At 47.7% G+C, this 19,481-nt stretch overlaps 8 protein-coding genes across 9 annotated transcripts; 3 read left to right on the forward strand and 5 right to left on the reverse strand.

Moving 5' to 3' along the window:
• The first annotated feature begins 41 nt into the window (after positions 1 to 41).
• Positions 42 to 3,409, forward strand: SPPG_04065 (uncharacterized protein). The gene is made up of 9 exons (XM_016752312.1): positions 42 to 401; positions 492 to 588; positions 664 to 824; positions 892 to 984; positions 1,048 to 1,224; positions 1,288 to 1,438; positions 1,500 to 1,879; positions 1,937 to 2,720; positions 2,795 to 3,409. The coding sequence occupies exons 1-9, from the start codon at positions 153 to 155 to the stop codon at positions 3,064 to 3,066; spliced, it is 2,364 nt and encodes a 787-aa protein (XP_016609005.1). The 5' UTR covers positions 42 to 152; the 3' UTR covers positions 3,067 to 3,409.
• Positions 3,350 to 7,557, reverse strand: SPPG_04066 (potassium/sodium efflux P-type ATPase, fungal-type). The gene is made up of 7 exons (XM_016752313.1): positions 7,477 to 7,557; positions 7,326 to 7,413; positions 6,691 to 7,245; positions 5,203 to 6,619; positions 4,231 to 5,142; positions 4,073 to 4,167; positions 3,350 to 4,009 (listed from the first exon to the last, which is right to left on the reverse strand). The coding sequence occupies exons 2-7, from the start codon at positions 7,390 to 7,392 to the stop codon at positions 3,471 to 3,473; spliced, it is 3,585 nt and encodes a 1,194-aa protein (XP_016609006.1). The 5' UTR covers positions 7,393 to 7,413; positions 7,477 to 7,557; the 3' UTR covers positions 3,350 to 3,470.
• Positions 7,558 to 8,361: 804 nt separating this feature from the next.
• Positions 8,362 to 9,890, forward strand: SPPG_04067 (uncharacterized protein). Its single transcript, XM_016752314.1, has 4 exons — positions 8,362 to 8,550; positions 8,639 to 8,766; positions 8,825 to 9,505; positions 9,588 to 9,890. Exons 1-4 carry the CDS (start codon positions 8,547 to 8,549, stop codon positions 9,741 to 9,743), a joined length of 969 nt encoding a protein of 322 aa, XP_016609007.1. The 5' UTR covers positions 8,362 to 8,546; the 3' UTR covers positions 9,744 to 9,890.
• A 74-nt stretch (positions 9,891 to 9,964) lies between these two features.
• Positions 9,965 to 11,718, reverse strand: SPPG_04068 (uncharacterized protein). The gene is made up of 5 exons (XM_016752315.1): positions 11,295 to 11,718; positions 10,940 to 11,185; positions 10,554 to 10,876; positions 10,314 to 10,484; positions 9,965 to 10,248 (listed from the first exon to the last, which is right to left on the reverse strand). The coding sequence occupies exons 1-5, from the start codon at positions 11,540 to 11,542 to the stop codon at positions 10,160 to 10,162; spliced, it is 1,077 nt and encodes a 358-aa protein (XP_016609008.1). The 5' UTR covers positions 11,543 to 11,718; the 3' UTR covers positions 9,965 to 10,159.
• A 128-nt stretch (positions 11,719 to 11,846) lies between these two features.
• SPPG_04069 (uncharacterized protein) lies at positions 11,847 to 13,973 on the reverse strand. The gene is made up of 6 exons (XM_016752316.1): positions 13,323 to 13,973; positions 13,190 to 13,247; positions 12,955 to 13,124; positions 12,593 to 12,893; positions 12,423 to 12,525; positions 11,847 to 12,359 (listed from the first exon to the last, which is right to left on the reverse strand). The coding sequence occupies exons 1-6, from the start codon at positions 13,852 to 13,854 to the stop codon at positions 11,982 to 11,984; spliced, it is 1,542 nt and encodes a 513-aa protein (XP_016609009.1). The 5' UTR covers positions 13,855 to 13,973; the 3' UTR covers positions 11,847 to 11,981.
• A 517-nt stretch (positions 13,974 to 14,490) lies between these two features.
• Positions 14,491 to 16,514, reverse strand: SPPG_04070 (the record flags this gene model as incomplete). Of its 2 annotated transcripts, XM_016752317.1 has the most annotated exons (8): positions 16,397 to 16,514; positions 16,066 to 16,288; positions 15,830 to 15,949; positions 15,695 to 15,770; positions 15,272 to 15,639; positions 15,086 to 15,205; positions 14,895 to 15,024; positions 14,491 to 14,833 (listed from the first exon to the last, which is right to left on the reverse strand). In XM_016752317.1, the coding sequence occupies exons 1-8, from the start codon at positions 16,415 to 16,417 to the stop codon at positions 14,614 to 14,616; spliced, it is 1,278 nt and encodes a 425-aa protein (XP_016609010.1). In that variant the 5' UTR covers positions 16,418 to 16,514. The 2 variants fall into 2 exon arrangements, with proteins under 2 accessions (XP_016609010.1, XP_016609011.1); XM_016752318.1 differs by having other exon boundaries at positions 14,614 to 14,833; positions 16,066 to 16,420.
• SPPG_04071 (riboflavin-specific deaminase domain-containing protein) lies at positions 16,445 to 17,739 on the forward strand. The gene has a single exon (XM_016752319.1). The coding sequence runs from the start codon at positions 16,579 to 16,581 to the stop codon at positions 17,380 to 17,382; it is 804 nt and encodes a 267-aa protein (XP_016609012.1). The 5' UTR covers positions 16,445 to 16,578; the 3' UTR covers positions 17,383 to 17,739.
• On the reverse strand, positions 17,631 to 19,423 carry SPPG_04072 (oxidative DNA demethylase). Its single transcript, XM_016752320.1, has one exon. It carries the CDS (start codon positions 19,408 to 19,410, stop codon positions 17,725 to 17,727), a length of 1,686 nt encoding a protein of 561 aa, XP_016609013.1. The 5' UTR covers positions 19,411 to 19,423; the 3' UTR covers positions 17,631 to 17,724.
• Between the last annotated feature and the right edge of the window lie 58 nt (positions 19,424 to 19,481).

A 19,481-nucleotide genomic window follows, 5' to 3' on the forward strand; every position in this document is an offset into this window, starting at 1 on the left:
GGACCAAGCCATGAACCTTTGGCATGTCGGCATGTGATTGATTGCAGATGTAGATTGGTCGACAATCTTTATGCTAGATACCCAATAATCAGAACTGCTGCTTGGTGCCCTTTGGTCGTTGAATCCCTCATTTGTGTCCGGGTCCGGTTCTAATGTTCCATCCATATCAACGAAGTTCTGTTCGACGTTCGCCAATCAGTGCCCTCAACAGTGCAAGCGTTAAAGGAAACTCTGTCGTCGGTGGTCAACCTCCGTCTTCCACCGGAACTTTCCGTCCCGATAATTCATTTTCAGCAAGTCGATCCGGTTATGGCCACACGACACCGCAGACCGATGACATTTTTGGGGAGTTTAGCTCCTATATGAGCCGAAGGGAATTATTGAGGTCGGAAGGACGCAAGGTAAGAAGAGGTGCGACAGGAGCAGGGCTCTGTCTGCTATTATAGATCTACTGCTTTTTAATGATATGATGTTAAATATCACTGAATTAGGAGCAATTTGGGGCAAGCATGGCGTCGCGCGCGTCCTCCCCATTCAAGCGAAGCACCACAAGCACCGGCACCGCAGCATCTCTTGACCTTTACACAGGTAATATCCGTTGCTAAGAGGAGTCGGGATCTGTCTAGTTAAAATAATGCGTATAACATGTCATCTGGTGATTAGATCCCGAATTACTCAAGGCGCGAAAGGAGATAAGGGAATTGAAAGAAACGCGGCGAAAGTTAATTGACGAAAAGGCCAACCTTGAGCGAAAGGTACACGATTTGGAAAATAGCAACAATGAAAAGGAAGCCAAACTTCAAGCGACCGTACTTCGTGTTGATGTATGTGGACTTTGACAATTCTCAGCTATCTCAGAGATTCTGATTTTAACTCCCATATTTGCTGTAGCAACTAGAAGCGGACCGTCAGTTTCTGCTCAATCGAAGCAAAGACCTGGACAATCGATTAGAAGCAGCAGAAGAACATGCGATCACTGCAAAGGTACCATAGATGTCTGCCTGGGTCGAAATTAAAGAGAGTTCTGGTCTAACTCTTGATTTACAGAAAGAAGCCGAGTTATCTCAAAGTGCACTGCGTCGCGAACTTACAGAGTTGCAGGAAAAATTCTCTTTGGCGAGACGGGAAGCCAATGGACAGCTCCGCTTCAAAGAACAAGAAACAGAGTCCCTTGAGATAGAATGTGATACTCTATCCCAGCAATTAGCTGATTGTGAGAAGGAGGTAAGTGCGTCGATTTGGGTTAAGCGGCTGGAAACAATGTGCAAGACCTCATTGTTTGTGCAGCTGAGAAAACAGATTGCAATGGTCAAGTTGGGAAGAGAACAATTAAGCCAAATGGAGCGGAAATACACTGAAGCAGAGAGTCTTATCATGAAACTGAAATCTAATGGGAATGCCCAGGACGAAATGGCGGTTCTGAAAAGAACACTAGATGGTGGGGGTATTTTTGTTTTTTATCGTCCAAATGTCGAAACCTGAAGCTCATATGAAACTAGAACAAATTGCACACGGCAAGTCACTCGAAGGACGACTTCAAGAACTAACGCAACAAAATCGGTATCTTCGTGACATGCAAGAAAACACGGAACGGCTCAAAGATGAGAAACAGGCACTACAAGAACAATTATCACGAATGCATCGATTGCGTGGACGAGTGGATGAACTGGAAGTTGAAATCTCCCAATTGCGAAGCGAAAAGGCTCGCTGGACCAAATTCCTGGACGAAAAAGACGAGACCGGGATTGATTCTCCGTATGCGCTCAGCAGAGCACTAGCGCAACAGCGCTTCGAACTGGCAGTCATAAAAGAAAGATTGGGCGAAGAAGAAGCGAAACGGACAGGACGGGAGAACTATATTTTACGCTTGGAGAATGAGGTTCGCCGAAACCAAATTTGTATTCAATTTCGCAAGGCTAACTTTTTTTGTCAACAGCTTCAGGAATGGATGCAAAAAGCCAAGGAAGCAGAAGATAAACGGCAGGCGGATGCAAAGACATTAAAGCGCGTAGAGCGAGGGCGTGTCTTGGCACAAAAGGAAGTGGAGTTTCTGCGTAGCCAGCTCAAGAGCTACGATGTGGAGGAAGAGCATCTCATGAGTCAGAGTTACGATCAACAAAAGGCGCGGCGCATTTCACAACTTGAAGAAATGGTTGCCGAGTATCGACAGGAAGTGGTCAAGTTGGAAGAAGAACTGCGACAGCCCCAAACTCTTCCAAGCCCAATGTCAAACACACGTGTTGTGGGGATCTATTCGCCCGAGGTGACTCAAAGAATAACAGAGCTAGAATTCACCATTGCGCAACTACGTAAAGAAAATGCCATGCTACAGAAAGAAGCCGAGTCCTTGGATATGCAGGTCGGCGAACTTCAAAGAGCCTTGGGTCGAGGAGAGTACGATCCTGCAACAACCCGAATATTACAACTGGCCGATAATCCTGAAACCCGAGAAGCAGCCATCCGACAAAGTACTCTTGACGCATTAAGAGAGGAAAATCGCAAGTTGATGAGTCGAGTGGTGGAGCTCAATGGCGCTGTTGGAAAAGCGGGATCGAGTCTCGGACCTGGAATGGTCCCATTAGAGAGTGTACGGAGTTTGGAAGTTGAATGTAATCAGCTGAAGCAGGCTGTGGAGGAGAAGGAGAAACGGGTAGCGCGCTTGAAGGAGGTATATCAGGCAAAAGCGCAAGAGTATCGGGAAGCAGTTTATTCCTTGCTGGGTAAGTCACCATATTGAACGTCCCAACCTCGTCTATCCTCACTCAGTGCTCTTCCCAACTCTTTTGTCATTCAGGTTACAAACTCGAAATTGAAATTGATGGTCGAGTTCGCCTTACTTCCATGTACGCTTCCCAAGACCAAGACCCAAGCTTTGTTTTTGCATCTGGTGAGAGCGATCAAGGTACAATGCAATTGGTGGGTGGTGCGGGAGACGCTGAAAAACGGATACGAGCTGCTGCGAGTTACTATGTCGAGCAGAAGGGCAGCGTTCCAGCTCTGCTCGCGGGAGTCACATTGGAGCTGTTTGAAAAGTCTAGGATGCAGGTTCAAGAGGCGGGTGGGTGAATGCGTATGAGGATATGGGACGAATCCGAAAGGATTTTGTACAGATTGCATTTTTCAATTTTTTTTTTTTTGGGGGGGGGGGGGTTGTGTTGGAATTTGTATACATTGTTACTTTGATCATGGGGATATGCAGATGATGAGGATGAGTGAGACTCGAGAGGGTTTGCTCATCAAATAGAAGTAAATAGATGCAAGTACCGGCTGGCTTTGTCGGATAATTTCAATTCTGCTGTGGGAAGAATGGCATGTTCCTCATGTGGCAAACAAAAAAGCTCGCATGTGAGACTGTATGTACAAACTTACAAATCGAAACATTTTATCATTCTCATTATCAATAAACCTTGCGCCATATCATGATAATTGTATCAATTGTCCTAAACATTACTATTTACCGTCCCCTTTTTCTACACCCTAACCTCTTCGTGCATCTCCGTGTATTCATCCGACCCACGCCCTCTCAATAAGGCATGTCGGCGATAACTTCTATATCCGAGTTTAACCAACTCCACCAACACGAACTGGATGACCAAGCACGCCACAATGATCCCCCACCCAATTCCGCCAATATCCTCTAGACCGAGCCAGTCGTTGAAGCCAGGAACGTATGTACCGAGAATTACGCATCCCAAACTGAGGATGTAAGCCCCGACTAACCATTTATTACCCAATATACCCGTGCGGAAGATGGAATGAGAAATACTCCGCGAAAAGAAGGATTGTGTCAATTGCATGATGGTGAGCGTCATGAATGCAAGAGATTGTTGGTATTGTAAGGTTGTTGGGCCATTGATGCCGTGATTACGAGCAATCATGTAGACTCCAAAGGTGATGCTACTGAGCATCAGACCTTGGGCGAGAACGAGGAGAGAAGTAGGGAGAGTTAAGACGCCTTCGTTGAGTGGACGAGGTTTGCGGTCCATGATGTCGACCTCATGAGGTTCAACTTCAAAATTAGGGTTAGTTTAGCACGGCCTGTGATACTACAGTAAAGTAGAAAATAAAGTACCTCCAAGGGACATCGCGGGGGGCACATCGGCAATGATATTGGCCCAGAGAATCATAATGGTGGTGAAGGGGGCAGGAATATTACAAATCGTCGTTCTAAAACACGGAAATATTAGTGACGACACCGTCGTGGGCCAACTTAGTTCCACCTTGACTTACATCAAGAACAAGAAGATTTCGGCCGAGTTACAAGAAAGTAGGTACACCACAAACTTTTGAATATTATCAAAGACTCCACGACCTTCACGTACGGCCTCCACAATCGTCGAGAAATTATCATCTGCCAGAACAATGTCCGCAGCCTGCTTGGTAATTTCTGTTCCGCTAATACCCATAGCAACACCGACGTCGGCTTGTTTGATAGCCGGGGCATCGTTCACACCATCACCAGTCATGGCGACAGAGTACCCTCTGCTTTGCAGGGCTTTGACAATCTTGAGCTTGTTGTCTGGACTCACACGGGCGAATACCACAGGGAATGGACGAAGAGCGGCAAGCTGTTCCTCTGAAAGAAGATCGATTTCGTAACCTTTCATGGCACGGCTTTCGCTAGTTCTGTTGGGGTCCATAATACCAAGTTGTTTGGCGATGGCCGAAGCGGTGGCGACGTGGTCACCGGTGATCATAACGACTTTAATACCCGCCCGTTTACATGTAGCTACGCTCTGCTTGACGCCTTCCTTGGCGGGATCGATCAAACCAATAAGACCAATGAATGTAAGCTTCTGTTCTGCAGCACTCTCCTTCTTCGCGTTGATGATTTCCTCGGCTTCCTGCGCAGTGACGTGACGCATTGCAAGAGCTAACACACGAAGACCACTGGACGCCATAGTGGACGCTTTCTGAGAAACTAATTCGACAAACTGATCGCTGACAGGTTCGGGAGTCACGTTCTGAAGGAACTTAAAAAAGTCGCTCGTGTCGCTTGCAGGGGGTAGGTAATGGGTACTCTTCTGCAGTACACCTTCTGGGGCACCTTTAGTAAAAACAAACGTAGTACCCGCGGTAAACCTATTCGCCATGTCTTCTCCATCCGCCTGCTGATAGATGACGCTCATCAGTTTACGGTCACTGGGAAATAAAGGGTGAGTAAGCCTTCAGAGCAGAATCAGACAAACACTTGGTAGTTACCTGTCAAAAGCATACTCTCCGATCTTCTTAAGTCCGTTATCATGGAACCATTCTCTGGGAAACCCGACCTTCTGTGCCGCAATTATCATCGCCACCTCAGTCGGGTCTCCGATTGGCTTCCATGCACTAGTTTCCTCATCCCACACAATGTTGGAATTGTTACAGAGACTTGCAGCCATAGTACCCGCAAGTAAATGCGTTGGCATGCCTCCCAATGTTTTGGGAACATCCGTGGCATTAGCTCGGCTCTCCGAATCCAGCTTCGTATGCTGAACGGGGTTTACCAAAGCATCCGCCAGAGGGAGGTAGCCACATTTGCGGGCGTTACCCGCATTTGGATCCATGTTCGTTGATTGTGTAAACGTAAACAAGGCATTGTCACTGGTCCATAGCTCGGCCGTACCCATTTTCCCTTCGGTAAGGGTTCCTGTTTTGTCGGAACAAATGACATTCACCGATCCAAGAGTTTCAACTGACGGTAGCTTTCGAACAATGGCGTGACGTCTGGCCATTCGCACGACACCCAGCGCCATGGTGACCGTGACAACAGCTACCAAACCTTCAGGGATGACAGATACGGCCAAACTGACACCAATCTTGACCATCTCCACCGCGTCCCGCTTATACGCAATGCCAATGACGATGATCAACGCACAGAGAAAGATGGATAGACCGACAAGCCATTTTCCGAGCCTTGCGAGCTTGATTTGCAGAGATGTTTTCCGCTTGGGCGCCGCGGTGATTGCCGTACTAATCTTTCCAATTTCAGTGTTGTTACCGGTACGCACGACAATACCTTTCCCACGACCGCGACCAACGACAGTCGTCATGAAAGCGTTGCCCTTACACTCTCCAAGGGGTAACCTACGGGTCCGTTTGCGGATGGTGCGTACTCCCTTAGGGATGGCGAGTGCCTCACCGGTGAGGATAACTTCCACAATTTCCAGCTGTGCCACCTCGCAGAGACGAAGATCAGCCGGGACTGCATCTCCTTCCTCCAAAACGACAATGTCGCCCGGAACCAAGACAACGGAGTCGACAACTTCTTGTTTACCATCGCGAACGACAGTCGCTTTGGGAACGCTTAGGGACAGCAGGGCCTCAAGAGCCTTGTTGGCCTTGTACTCTTGTGTAAATCCAATTGTCACGTTCATGAAAACGACAACCAGTAGGACAATTCCAGCCTTATAATCCTGAGTGGCGAACTGAGCGACTGCCGCAGCTATAAGAATCAGCACCATGAAATCTGTGAATTGAGTCCATAACATGTAGAGAGCTGACTCCTTTGGTGGGGAAGGAAGCTGATTTGGTCCGTAGTGGTCAACCAATTGAGGAATGCGCGAGGAGGGCAATCCATTATTCAGGTCCGACCCGAACATTTGCGCCAAAGCTTCTGTATTCTTATCGAAATATAATGCTATAGTGCGAGCAATCTTTTTTAATGACCCATAAACGGATCATCTTGCAGAACTACAGGGGCCAACATACCTTGCGGAGGGTAGACATCCTGAGCAGGAGGCATAGCTGGCCTCTCAAACTTCTCCTTGTACTCTTTCATAAGCTTTTCCACATCATCGTGTTCATCTTCCTTGACGAGTTCCTTCCAATCATGTTGCGGGAAGTGACGAAGCAACAAGGCCAAAACTCCGGCTGCATCCTCCCGCTCTTCCGCAGTGGAAAATGGTTGGCAACGACGATGAAATTTTAAGCAGTGACGAAGATCTGTAGCAGATTTCTTGGCAACCGCTTCACGGAACTCTTCAACCTCTTCCAAGAACTCTCCAAACAGCACAAATGCTATATCGGCTTCTGGAGTGGGACGACGTCTAATGAGATTTCCCTCATTGTGGCCCATGTTTTGCAAGAGTCCTTCCAAGAGACGCTCCATGAGGGCTCCGTCGAGGTGCGGCATCTTGCCGCCCTTGATGCGGTACTCCATGACATACTTGAGCCCTTGGAGCACATCGTCGAGAGCGATGTCGGCATTGTCAACGGCATCGACAAGATCTAGAACGTGGATGTCAAGTTGGTGTTCGATACTAGCTGTCGATTGGAGGAAAATGGTCGCATTGGTTGAGTTTGCTGCTCTCCGAGACTTGAATAACAGCACTATACGGGCTTACCACGACCGTCTAATTTGACAGATACAGAGCGTAGTTCTGCCTCAGAGCCATCCAAATGAGTTGCCATTCAACGGAGAGTGGGAAAACCCTATATAAAAGAGGCAAATTGAGGATCCCATCCATTGTTCGAAACCAAGTTTTATCATCTTACTGTATAAAGGGTCCTTTTGGAACAAAGAAGATGATGCGAGGACCTAGAAACGATTTCAAACGTTGTGAAATGCCCAATGAAAGAGCGACTGCAAACAGCCCTCAAGGGCTTTATCAGTGACGTTCCCCGCCAAGTGCACAGCCACATTCTACTAAACCTTATTTCAGGTTATAACCACGGTACGCAGTTTACGAGTGCCAAGAAGCCCTAGAGCTTAATCAACGAGAGCGTAGAGTTTTGAACCAGCAGACTTTAGCAGAGTGGTTATCGTTGGCTGAAGAAGTACATAGCTGTCAACGATATGCTGTTAAAGGCTCTGCGACAAAGTGGAAAGAGAAATAGAGCTTTGCGGGTGAAGATCCGAAGAAGGAGATATTGGGGTCGTCAAATCATTGATAACCACCAGTCTGCATCCCGCAAAACATGCCATAAAACATTACATATCCAAATCTACAAGTTCTTTCATTCGTATATGCCTGAATTGCAATATAGTACCTTTGCTTCGGAGAGAAATTGCCGTGTTGATATACCTGGACTTGCTGTCAAAAGTTGGCAAGTATGGACATGAACTTGTCAGCAAGCAAGGTCTGTTGCTTCCTACTTGTCACGCTCCCTTTACTGCCCCATACCAATGCAGGAACGGTTTGCGTATATCGGTGTAGCCTGCATGTATAATTCAATTGACAATCAACTAGCCGGATTTGCTTACGCTATGCTTATGCCAGCCACGGAGTTTTGGACGAGCTGGTCGTTACGACTGGGCGAGTGCTATGTGATGCTTAAGGGTAATAGGTACGGCTATCAAAGACAAAGCAGAATTCGAGAAAGAAAACATGATCCGGTGTACATACCTGTGCAAGCATACTACAGCGAACCCAATAACGTGAGCTCTTCAAAATAGTGAACAATAGGATGCAGGATATAGCACATCATCCAACCCTGAAAAGAACGGGAGTCGGAATATATCCGGGATATCGGCGCGTCGAGTCAAGCGTCGTCCACTCTTTTGCAGTTTTCGTTTTCAGTTGTTGTTTTTTGACCAAGCTTTCAGCAGAGGTGTATTGCGAGCCATGGGTATGAATGTCATTGGAGAATTGTCATAGGCTTCTAAGCAATCAATTCATAAAGAGCAATACACTAATGGTACTGGTTATGTCCACAGGTGAAGGCCGTGCGTTTAATTCTCGTGGGCAAGGCATCTACACCTCAATTCAACAGGGTGTTGCCGTTTTGTTTTTTGTCGTAATGATCTTTTATGCCGGATTCCGTGGACATCGTGTTGTGACGCAGGTTCGTTATCATCACCCATAGTTTCTTGCTGGATCAGACTAACCCTTGAATTATGCAGCTGCCGGCAACCTACCGCACAACGCAGGCACCTAAAAGCATGCCATACGAGTTCATGAACAATATGTTTCCCTCCAAAATCCCGTCGCCGACCTACGAATTCCCAGCATTGACTTTTTGTCCCCCCGAAAACAGGCCAGGCGTGGAAGTCAAGTTTATCAGCTGCTACAGTTCCAACAACGTTGATGATGTGAAAAAGCCGCCTTGCGAGGCTTCGTACAACCGAGCATTGCAATTTGAGGGGCAGACACTCAACTGCATCACAGTCAATGACCCTGCAGATCCAAACAAAGTTGTCGTTGCATCGAGCACTGACCATGTCCTGGAAATTAGCATGCGCATTGTGGGTACTGCAGAAGGCAGCCCGGAGGGACTCCTGGTGACAGCCCACCCGCAGATTGGCAGGGACAAGAAACTGGAAGGTGTGGGATATGACAATTTTTTCGCAGCATCAGCATATACATCGACGGAAATTGTCGGTCGAAAGCTTTACACTATCGATATGAAAAAGAATGTTCAGGTGGACTATGAAATCAAGGCTTCCTCTATCCGTCTGAAAATGGACCCAGCTTTGTATGCAAATGCCAGCGATTCAACGGGAGGTCTGTCTCCGGTGAAAATTGAGTTTAGATACCCAAAATTGGAGGTAACATATGAAAAGAGCTTCCTTGTGTTGGACATGGTAAGCTTTGATTTTCGTCCGCAAGTATCTTTTATTGCGATACATCCTGATGTTTTCTCTGCTTTACACCCTGCCACCAAAGAACAATTGGCTCGGCGAAGTCGGCGGTGTAGCTTGCCTTCTCTTCTTCCTGCACCGAGCCTTTATGGCTGCTGTTGAATTCTTTCTCAAACGATCGGATAGTTTTGCGTACACCGATTTGGGCAAAATTAGAGAGGAAGGTTTTGCACATTATTGAAAAAGCACATGGCTAGAAGATATTAGGTAGTCCAAGTCCGCTTCATTGTTATGCTGGAAAAGAGAAGTCGTATAGGGTATGGTATGTTTGGCAGCTTTTGCCCTCCAAATATACATCGTCCAGTGGGCATTATTGGTACATGTGCAGGAATACTTGAGACCACAGGTCATTTTGACTGTTTTTGACTTCATGGTAGGATGCTCTAAGTAAAATGCTACAAGTGCACATTTCAGATGTACCCCTTTTTTTTCGAACAAAGCTATGAATTACAGCTGGGAACATATTGCTAGATCTGTCTACTAACTGTTACTGGCTTCACGCTGACCACAGGTCAGAAAACTATCTATGATACATTAACTACAGTTCATGACTAATTCTGTGCGACAAGTCGGTACTAATTGGCGTGTTGGAAACCGTTAAGAAACAAATGGGTTCCCGTCTTGCACATCGACGATCGGCGCCGTCTCTCTCTCACCCATGTCGCTAGTCAAGGGTGAAACTGGCACTGTCCATCAATGTTCTTTGACGTTAGACACGTTTGATAGTACCCTCTTCCGATGGTCGACTCACCATTGGTCGATCTGCGCCGTTTGCGGCCTGATGAATCTCCACTGGCTTGAGTCTTGTCAACATTGCTGACTTGTCTTTTTGAGCTGGAGCTCTTTGCAGACGTTACTTTGACCGACGATTTTGCGCTGCTATTTGCTGAACGAGTAACTCGTGTACTACCAGGGTCTGAGGCTGGGAAAGTAATATTAGAGCGACGTGTCCCTCACAGCTAGAGAATGAAAGCAAAAAACGACGGCTTACCGCGTGATCTTCTGCGTTTCGCCGAACCGTGTGTAGCGGGCGGTATGTTCTCCTCCTGTTGCTCCTCTTGCCCATATCCCTCTTCTTCTTGGCACGCGCCATGTAAGTCATCAAAATCGCTTTCATCACTACATCCTTCGATGTGTGCATCATCATCCCCGTTGTCACGATACTTGAGGGCATTGAATTTTTGCTGCTGAGCACTGTCGCCCTTCTTGCCAGTGCGGGGCGTCGGCAATTCATATCCCTCTTCATCGCTCTCGATAGATGCCACCAACTCGTCCAAAAGTTTTCGGGCAGACCGCGCTGGTGTTTGCTGTTGTCTTGTGATAACATGTCTTTTAGAAGGGAGACCAAAAGTCGAACCTCTGAGGATTACAGCTTACAAGAATTTTTGACGTTCAAGCACTTTGATGGTGGCCATACCGTCCGGTCCAATGATATCAGCCCACACCTTCCAGTCGATGAGACTCACTTGTGCAGTGTTGAGATACAAAGCATGTTCATCGGAGATTGTTTCGTATCCAAGCGCACCCCTAACCATGCCTTTAAATTCTTCTTCCGAAACACACCACTTGTTGCGTCCTACAAGGTGTCGGTAAAATTTGTAGGCTCTGTCCAAAGGGCCCATGCTACAGTTTAATGTTCAGGATTGGGTTAGGTGGGTATTGGTGATTTGGAATGGCTCCTGCGTACACAGAATCTGACTGACGGTCTCCAGGAGATTCTCGCTCCGCTCACCTTTTCCCAATAAATGTATGCCTTGCACCAAAGACGCGTTGATAGATGGGTTGATTGTCGATGCGGGTGGCCAAAACAAATGGAAGTGTGCGAGATCGGACGACCTTGGAGTTTAAGTCATGATAGTAATGTCGATACGTGATGGTGTAGTGAATTTGTTCCAGGTTTCCAGAAATGACAATCTGCTCCGTAAAGGGGCCATGGGTAGGCGTTCTCGAGCCCTTGGTTGGGGAGGTTGTCCCAAACATGACGATGAATCTAGAGACCGCAGTTACAGTGCAATCTGAACGATTGGTCCAGTTGCGTCAACAATGCTCCTGTGCACTCCTGTCCGCTCCAGAGAGTGGGGTTTTAGGAAGGAGACCCAATCAACGTCGGGGAGTATTCCAAGCAAGTTACAAAAAGAGGAGTGGAAAAGGTTCACCAAACGGCCGTCGAGCAACTCTGGACGTGGTCCGAAACTCAAGTGGATCGAATGTCGAACCACGACAACGAGTTTCGGACAAACGCGTTCGGACAGACAGGGACATTAAAAAAAAGGATACAGGACACATGCGGATGAAGTTCAGGAATGGTTTTCAAAGGGCCATTAATGTACAAGTGACAGAAGAAAAGATCATGTAACAGAAAAGTTGCAAAAGGGGACGGCAGGTAAGGTAAACTATAAGTCCTGCCAGTTGAAAATCCCTACTCAACCCCGGTCTCCGAACGACCCACCCTTCGTCTTGTTTCGTCCCCTGCTTCCACACCCACTACGACGGCTTCATTTTGTGATGCCAAGTCTTCATCTAACAGGCTATCCCGGCTTCCGTTGAAATCTGGGTTCATTACATCCCCACCTGTATTTATCTCGTCCACCCCGTGGCCCCTCGCGAGAAGCCACACTCCGGTAATGATGCCTATGACACCTATTGCAATGCACACCAGATCGGGCCCCTTATAATCGTCAAATTGATCCAGATACACAAGAGTGTTGAATAAGGATAATACCGTATAAAAGGTGTAAAATATTGGTATGATCATTGTCGGGAGAGAATAGTGCATTCCCCGGTTTAACGAGTACAGCTACGATTGATGGAATTCAGCTCATGGTTGAATCGCACGCAACATGACCAGATTGGCTCTTACCTGTAGAAAAACCGTGAAACACAAGACAGCGAGAAGACAAAAGGAGAAAGCACCGCGAAATTGGTTATCGGTTTGAAAAATCGAGACAATCAGCAGCTCCACACTGGAGGAAAACAAACAAAACAATTAGAACTAAGCTGGTACACCACGCCACGAAGCTGCACACTCACCCGCTTTTAGTTAATAGCAACGTCTCGCTTGCGACCGTTCCGCCCAACATGCCGTACAGAGCACCCAACCAGTCACCCTTGACCTTTGCAATGTCGCTCTGACTGTGACTTCTGTAGAGTAGGGGCGTTGTTTCTGATGCTGACCGTCGTCGAATGGCAACAAAAAATTTCAAAGCTCCAAGTCCATATTCCAGATATTTTATCAACAGGAACGTAATGAGGACCAGTACTCCTTGAATAGTAAAGTAAACAATGAAAGTTGGCCGGCGAAACAGGCGGATGAGATCGTCAATAGTTTGTCCTGATGAAAATTGAGGGCTTAGTCGCAAGCCACTAGCCCAGCGAACCATGTGAGGACTCACGTTCTTCCGGTACCCCAGACCCAAAAGTGCTTACTATTGCACATCCGACAACGACCAACAACGTTCCTAGCCAGTCCGACGCAGTGATACGAGTGCCAAGGAAAACTCGTGAGAATATCACATTAAATATGAGGCTGGCTGAACCGAGCGGCGCAAGTATAACGGGGGACCTGAATTCAAAGTATTGGTTCTTGAAAACAAAAAGGAGTGACCAACGGGAGACGACAACACTTACACAAAGCCTAGTGCGACCACAGAGCCAAACAATTGGCAGATGAGATACATGCTAAATCCTGCGTCAACACAAGGCGGACGATATTAAAAACTACCATTGTGGCTCTTGTGCGAATATGAATATTGCAACTTACCCATATACCATTGCCATTTGTTCAAGAATTCTCGCCATGTATCCGTGTTGTATCTGCTCAGTTTCCAGGAGGACTTTGATGTTTTGTACGAATCCAAACTAAACCAACTCTTGAAGCTTCGAGAGCTCGTTGAGCTCGGGTCCCGCTCTCTCACCGTGCTGGACTGCTCGTACTCTGCTACGGACTCTGGCTTTCTTCCTCTCGACCTCTGATCGCAGACAAACGATGCCCCTTCGGGTTCAGACGGAGCCAGACTGGTATCATGGTTGTGTGAAGTGATTGAGCCATATTTGTCTCCATTACGTTGTTCCGCAATGTACCCAGGAGGGTCAACCGGGACGTCCTCGTCTGACTCATCCAAGGCAAGGTTCCTCTCTCGTTGTGCTTTCAGGGCAGACGCTTGCAGGTTGACACCCAGAGACGAAAGACATGAGGATATGAGGGACACGGAAGCGCCTATTATAAAGTTTGCCAGAACATCCCGGGTGTGGTAGTCTCGTTGGTGGTGGTCACTGCCATCTTGGTCTTGCATGGCTTGCAAGTCAAAACTCTTTGAACGAAAGGTCAATTGAATTTCTGCTATGAGGTCCGACTGCCTTTCGTCATTGCTTTATGGCTTGGTATAAAATACTTGTTTCACCTTAAAATAGCCACGGAACGCTGTCCCTCGTGCTTTGGGATTTGGATTTACCCCGCCCTCGGCCACTTTATAACGCCTCGCCTTGTCATCGCCATTTAACGATTTTATTTTTTTATTATGCATCGATACTTGTGTGCACTGTCTGCATGTGCTTTATGTAGTGTTGGTGTTGGCATGCGATTGTATGCACGTTTTGTAACTCTCATTTGGCTTCAAACCCCAGGGGGGCGCCGGTCGGACAGGTCGGAAATGTATGGCATTAACATTCTTTACCTGACCTCGTTGTTATTGGGGTTGCCCACCAGTGATTCTGAGACCGCGACTTGCTAAGCTGTCAAAACGCTCGTTCGAAAGGGCAGAAATCAGCCTTGGAGGCGCATGAGCGAGTGGGCGATCATTGAAGACAGTGCCTTTTCTGAACCACAGAAAGGTGTTCGATCCTAACTGCAAAACGTCAGACTATTTGGCAGTTGGCTATCTTTGATGTTATCCACCGAGATCCACCGCTGACGGTACGTATACTGATCTCTCCGTTAGATGTGCAAAATCCATAACTTTATAAGCGGGCGGCCTCCTGCTTCATGGGACGCAAGTGTACATGATGCACCATAAAATATATGCACAATAACAAAAAACATGATCTACATCTATTTATGCAATGAATGGAATGAACACCTTTGTCTTGGACCTGAATTCTTCATAATCTGATCCGAAAAAGCGCAGCAGCGTCAGTTCTTCGTCTGCTATTCTGTCATGGAAGAATCGCCAGAGTGCGGCCGTATAGCCCAATGTACAAATTGGATTTGCGAGGAGAATCTGCATGCATACGCCCCAATAAAAGAAGCCTGTATACGATGGGTGGCGAAAAACGCTATATGAATCCATTTTCAGTCAAAACAAGTCATCCGATGGTTTAAAAAGACCTTACTTACCTGTAAATGCCATTGGTGACAAGGGTATGCGTCGAGTGCTTTTCCTCCGCAACAATGTGAGTGAAATTGGATCCGGCCGTTATCATTGCAGCTGATCGAAGCGTTTGGGATGCGGCAACTCCGTATAATGCTAAGATAAAGACAGTTAGCTGCATGCAACCCATAAAAGAAAGTTTTTGCTCGATACGAACCGAGCCAATTCCACCAATGGAAAATCTTCAGACTCGGGAATATTAGATACCATGCAAGATATTCGACGATGCCGGCGGTCATAGCCAAATGATACTCGCGGCTCTGATTCAGTAGAAACGCTGATGCAGAGTTTGAGTTAGCATTCTGTTCATCAACCGGCCACATTCGAAAAGCGCCATCCTTACACGACATTTTCACATCTGTCCTATACATGGCGGTGCAGATATACTCTAGCGTATGGAATAATGCCAGCATTGCGATGAAAAAGCCGAGACCGGGTATGTTCGGAGAAACTAGTCCCACCGCTACGCCAAATCCGTGGGCACAGCCCAACAAGTACGCGTAAGCAGCAATGTTCTGTGGTGTATGCTCTCCATCAAAGATTGGCAGTCCGAAAGGCCCGAATGCCATTTCAGGCTGGGCCGGTTGGGGCTCGGATCCGGCCGGGGTCTCAGACATGAAGTAAGCCGCTAAGCATAGTGGATTGCACAGAACAACCTGGACAGCCACTCTCCACACGGACAATGCGAGCTCTGCTCGCTTTGCTGCTGATCTGTAAAAGTAACCGTTAGAAACCTAAGTGAACAGTCATGGTACCCGCAAGCTACCTGTTCTCGGGGTTTCCGCTCAATTCCAGTAAGGATATCGTGCGAATATTCTGCGCAAATATTGCAAGGAGCACGCCTGAACATTATATCAGACTGTTGGACATGCGAAGGGCATTCTGAGAGTCGTTATCTCACCAATTGAGGTGACCGTTGGGATGCTTGCGAATCTTCCAAAAAGACTCTGCTCTATTGCGAGTTCTACGGGCCCGAGTAGTAGAAGAGCGTTTTCCCACGCCGATCCAGGCAAGAGAAACGCTATTTGAATAAATCTATTTCAGGTTCCTTTCTCACACGCAAATGCCAAACAAAACCAGCGCAAAGCACAATGCCCGACTCCATGTGCGAGTCGATGTGTGCAATACAATACTTACATCTTAGTCCCTCCTCCTGCTTCATTATTGCTCTGCTGATATACTCCAAGACCATACCCAGCGAAACCAGAGCAAAATACCCGCCCCAAGCACAAGACACGTAGTCCATCCAGCTCAGCCCCATCGCCAATCCTGTACATGCGCCCAGCGTGAAAGCATACAAGGCAACGTTTTGCGGAGAGTGTTCTCCATGGAGAATTGGGAATCCTGACAGGCCCGTCTTCTGTAAATGTGGATAGCGGACGTGGTTAAGCACAAGTTCTGGAGTGTCATCCGCACGGTTCAAGTAAAGAGAGTACGGCTTTCGGAGGAGCGGCACCGTTGTGCATACCAGTGTGGTTAATGGCGACATTTGGAAGGCTTTTAGAGCGGATGAGATTCTTTTGGACAGAGCAGTTTGCCAGTCGAACAGCAGGTGAGCGGAGTTGCTTTCTACTATAGCAACAGTGCGTGTAACATCTGCTACGACATTGATCGTCGGTTGTCGCGCGTTGGTTTTTCGAGCATCGCAAGATGACATCACCGCCAGACGAAACTGAAGCGAAAGCTTATACCTTCCTGAAACCGCATTTCTCCCCAAGTACTCTTGCACCTCCTGGTCGGCCTTTTGTGACCTTGACATACGCGCAATCGCTGGACGGCTTTATTGCCGCACCGGGTCGAAAGCCTCTCCTTCTCTCCTCTCCCTCTGCAATGGTGCTCACTCATGCCCTCCGCGCGACCCATGACGCCATTCTCGTTGGCGTAGATACTGTCATATCTGACAACCCGTCGCTGACCACTCGGTTTGTGGCCAAGGGCCCTGGCGGGACGAAAGCCACCAGCCCGCGTCCGGTTATTTTGGATTCGAAATTGCGTAGCCCACTTGACGCGAAACTGTTTAGCTCAACTAGAGAAGATGCGAAGAAGCCTATTGTTGTTACTACAGACATGTCCAATGTTGCGAGAAAGACAGCGTTGGAAGCGTTAGGTGTCCGCGTCCTGGTTGTTCCGTCAGACCCAAACACCGGCCGTGTTAGTGTTCCTGCAGCACTGGATGCGCTCCATAAAGAGGGTGTAAAGAGTGTGATGGTCGAAGGTGGTGCGACTGTCATAAAATCTCTTCTGACCCGGTCCCAACAAGCCATCGATTTGGTGGTGGTGACTGTTGCACCTGTTTGGGTTGGAACTGGGGTACATGTGATTAGAGGAGATACTTCATTTGAAGGCAGTCCCAATGCTGAGATGACTACATTACCGAAATTGACCAATGTGCGATATGAACAGTTTGGAGTGGATATGGTCCTGGCTGGCGTGATTGAGCAAACAGTTGTTTGATGGGCACAACACATTTTTAAGAATGAGATAAAGCATAGGTTCAAGAGTCCCACTCACGGTACATGTCTCACTAGCCATCTACTCTGGAGACAACCGCGTACGAGCGCTATGGCCGAATGCGTGAAGCACACATGTGCAATCAATCATGATTTCTTGACAAATGAGACAAAAAGCAGATCGCAGGCCACTGTTCAGTAGTGCCATCAATCTCTGCAGAGCAAGAAAGCCCGTAATAAATAGAATAGAATAGATCGATGTTGAGATGCTGATACGTGGAATGATTCCGTACATACGAAATAAACTCTAGGGGCAGCAAGTGTGTTTTTCGTGCTTTATATACAATTATGATGATTGGTCCCCTTCATCCTCCTCATTCGGCAGCTCATATTCAAAAGCAACATCCCATCGCGAACCTGGTGCCCGGGCACTAATGTACTTTATAAACTTCATCAGCCCTTCATCCCTCATGACCAGGGTCAGTACGTTCCAACCAGCTGAAACAGTCAATAATGCACCATCCTCGTCCATTTGGCGATACACCGCCGGATCCTCGTCGCCTTCGTGCGGTGCCATATAGCATTCGTAACCTCCCAATTCATCGCCCTCCCATGCAGCGCCATCCTCCGCCTTTTTTCTAGTAGCAAAACATAGTGTTGCATCTAGTAGCTGAGAAGGACTACTCCAAGCCAAAGTATAATCCAATCCTGGACGGAAACGCCGGGCGATTCCGCGATAGGATTGCGGTATCAGCTGAGTGACCAAGGCAAGCCAGCGCCTGAAGGCTGGACTTGGGAACATCTCCTTTACCAATTCCGCGAATAAAGTCGACGTCGCATCATCAGAACCTTTAGCGGTATGCGCGGCATCCAGCATCGCGTACCGAAACTTATGCGGCGGCCCAGCCACTTTCCATAACCCATGCTCCCCAGTACCATGTTTCGGCAGCTTTGGAGAAAGTAAACCACATTCCTCATCCGCCTTCTCAGTGGCCTGCTTAATCTGCTCCACCAGATCCTTATGAAGAAAGTCGACCAACTGAAGAGAAGAGTCCTCCAAAAATCGCTCTGACACTTGCTCAAGCACCCTTATATCCAAATACCGAGGATTTATCCACCGCCCTAATGTAACAATGTCCTCTTCCGATAGGCCTTCCAATTCCTCTGGATCCACAGTTTCCGAAAACGGGGTGAATGGAGCAGAGGCGCCAGCCTGTAGTTGCTCTAAAGAGGAGGGCGCCTCGCCGTTTTCAGGAGTTTCCAAATATCCCGGCTCCCCTTCCTGTGGAACATGGAACCATCCCGATATGCTCAATCTTGCCTTATCCACTACCACCTCCTCCACGGAGTGAAATGAATGTCCTGGCTGCACTGTAAACATCACAAACTGGTTCCATTTCGGTGGAATAGAGACACTCGGATTGACGGCTGGGGTACCCTTGGTCAGCACCGGATACAGCTCTAGTGCTCCTCCATACGCGGGATCCCAGTATTCGTCTGGATCAGGCAAATAGAGAATGTATGACACTCGTCGGGTACCAATCACGTCGTCATGATTCAACAGATGACACCCATTCAAGTACGTGTTGATGCTCATATCCGTTTTTGAGCCGGAAAGATGCCCGCATCCGGTGACATCGCCGATGAACTTGCGAAACTCAGAGGAATACAGCGCATTGCGTAGTTTGAAAAGGGACGAGAGCTGAGCAAGCTCTTCTTTTGGAAGCCCATCCATGTTGGCCAGGTCACCGGTTTGATGTACCTTGTAAATGTCCGTTTCCTTCTCCGTGAAATGTAATGCGGACATGATTTCATCCCGGACCTTTCTCAGCAGTCCATCTTCGCACAGGTGATCGATAACACAGTGCAAATACGGTTTCGAAGTACGAAACTTGCCCGCTAGATCAGACTGAGTGGAGTCCGCCAGCAAACCTTCCCGAAATACAGACTCCACATCCTCAGTCTCCACGCGCAAGCGTTTTGCTGCCCTCCCATTTTCACCGTTTGTTTCTTTTGGAGATTCTCGTCCCATGGCGAAGGCGAAGAGTTGATCGAAACAAAGCAGGCAAGTTCAAAAACAATTCTAATTTGCATGACTGTGCC

This window comes from Spizellomyces punctatus (genome assembly GCF_000182565.1).
Source record: "Spizellomyces punctatus DAOM BR117 chromosome Unknown supercont1.6, whole genome shotgun sequence".
In the NCBI taxonomy this organism is placed as follows: domain Eukaryota; kingdom Fungi; phylum Chytridiomycota; class Chytridiomycetes; order Spizellomycetales; family Spizellomycetaceae; genus Spizellomyces; species Spizellomyces punctatus.

Coding starts and splice junctions, on each gene's coding strand:
- SPPG_04072 (XM_016752320.1), bottom strand. CDS start 19,410: ATGGGACGAGAATCTCCAAAAGAAACAAACGGTGAAAATGGGAGGGCA.
- SPPG_04067 (XM_016752314.1), top strand. Junction 8,767..8,824: donor GACATCGTGTTGTGACGCAG/GTTCGTTATCAT, acceptor TGAATTATGCAG/CTGCCGGCAACCTACCGCAC. Junction 9,506..9,587: donor GCTTCCTTGTGTTGGACATG/GTAAGCTTTGAT, acceptor CTGCCACCAAAG/AACAATTGGCTCGGCGAAGT.
- SPPG_04069 (XM_016752316.1), bottom strand. CDS start 13,854: ATGCAAGACCAAGATGGCAGTGACCACCACCAACGAGACTACCACACC. Junction 13,248..13,322: donor CAAATGGCAATGGTATATGG/GTAAGTTGCAAT, acceptor GTGTTGACGCAG/GATTTAGCATGTATCTCATC. Junction 12,360..12,422: donor GTTTCACGGTTTTTCTACAG/GTAAGAGCCAAT, acceptor CATCAATCGTAG/CTGTACTCGTTAAACCGGGG.
- SPPG_04066 (XM_016752313.1), bottom strand. CDS start 7,392: ATGGCAACTCATTTGGATGGCTCTGAGGCAGAACTACGCTCTGTATCT. Junction 7,246..7,325: donor TGTCAAATTAGACGGTCGTG/GTAAGCCCGTAT, acceptor TCCAATCGACAG/CTAGTATCGAACACCAACTT. Junction 4,010..4,072: donor CCCCGCGATGTCCCTTGGAG/GTACTTTATTTT, acceptor CTAATTTTGAAG/TTGAACCTCATGAGGTCGAC.
- SPPG_04071 (XM_016752319.1), top strand. CDS start 16,579: ATGACATCACCGCCAGACGAAACTGAAGCGAAAGCTTATACCTTCCTG.
- SPPG_04065 (XM_016752312.1), top strand. CDS start 153: ATGTTCCATCCATATCAACGAAGTTCTGTTCGACGTTCGCCAATCAGT. Junction 589..663: donor ATCTCTTGACCTTTACACAG/GTAATATCCGTT, acceptor TCTGGTGATTAG/ATCCCGAATTACTCAAGGCG. Junction 1,880..1,936: donor TTTTACGCTTGGAGAATGAG/GTTCGCCGAAAC, acceptor TTTTGTCAACAG/CTTCAGGAATGGATGCAAAA.
- SPPG_04068 (XM_016752315.1), bottom strand. CDS start 11,542: ATGTTTGGGACAACCTCCCCAACCAAGGGCTCGAGAACGCCTACCCAT. Junction 11,186..11,294: donor CATACATTTATTGGGAAAAG/GTGAGCGGAGCG, acceptor ATTAAACTGTAG/CATGGGCCCTTTGGACAGAG. Junction 10,485..10,553: donor GAAACGCAGAAGATCACGCG/GTAAGCCGTCGT, acceptor TTACTTTCCCAG/CCTCAGACCCTGGTAGTACA.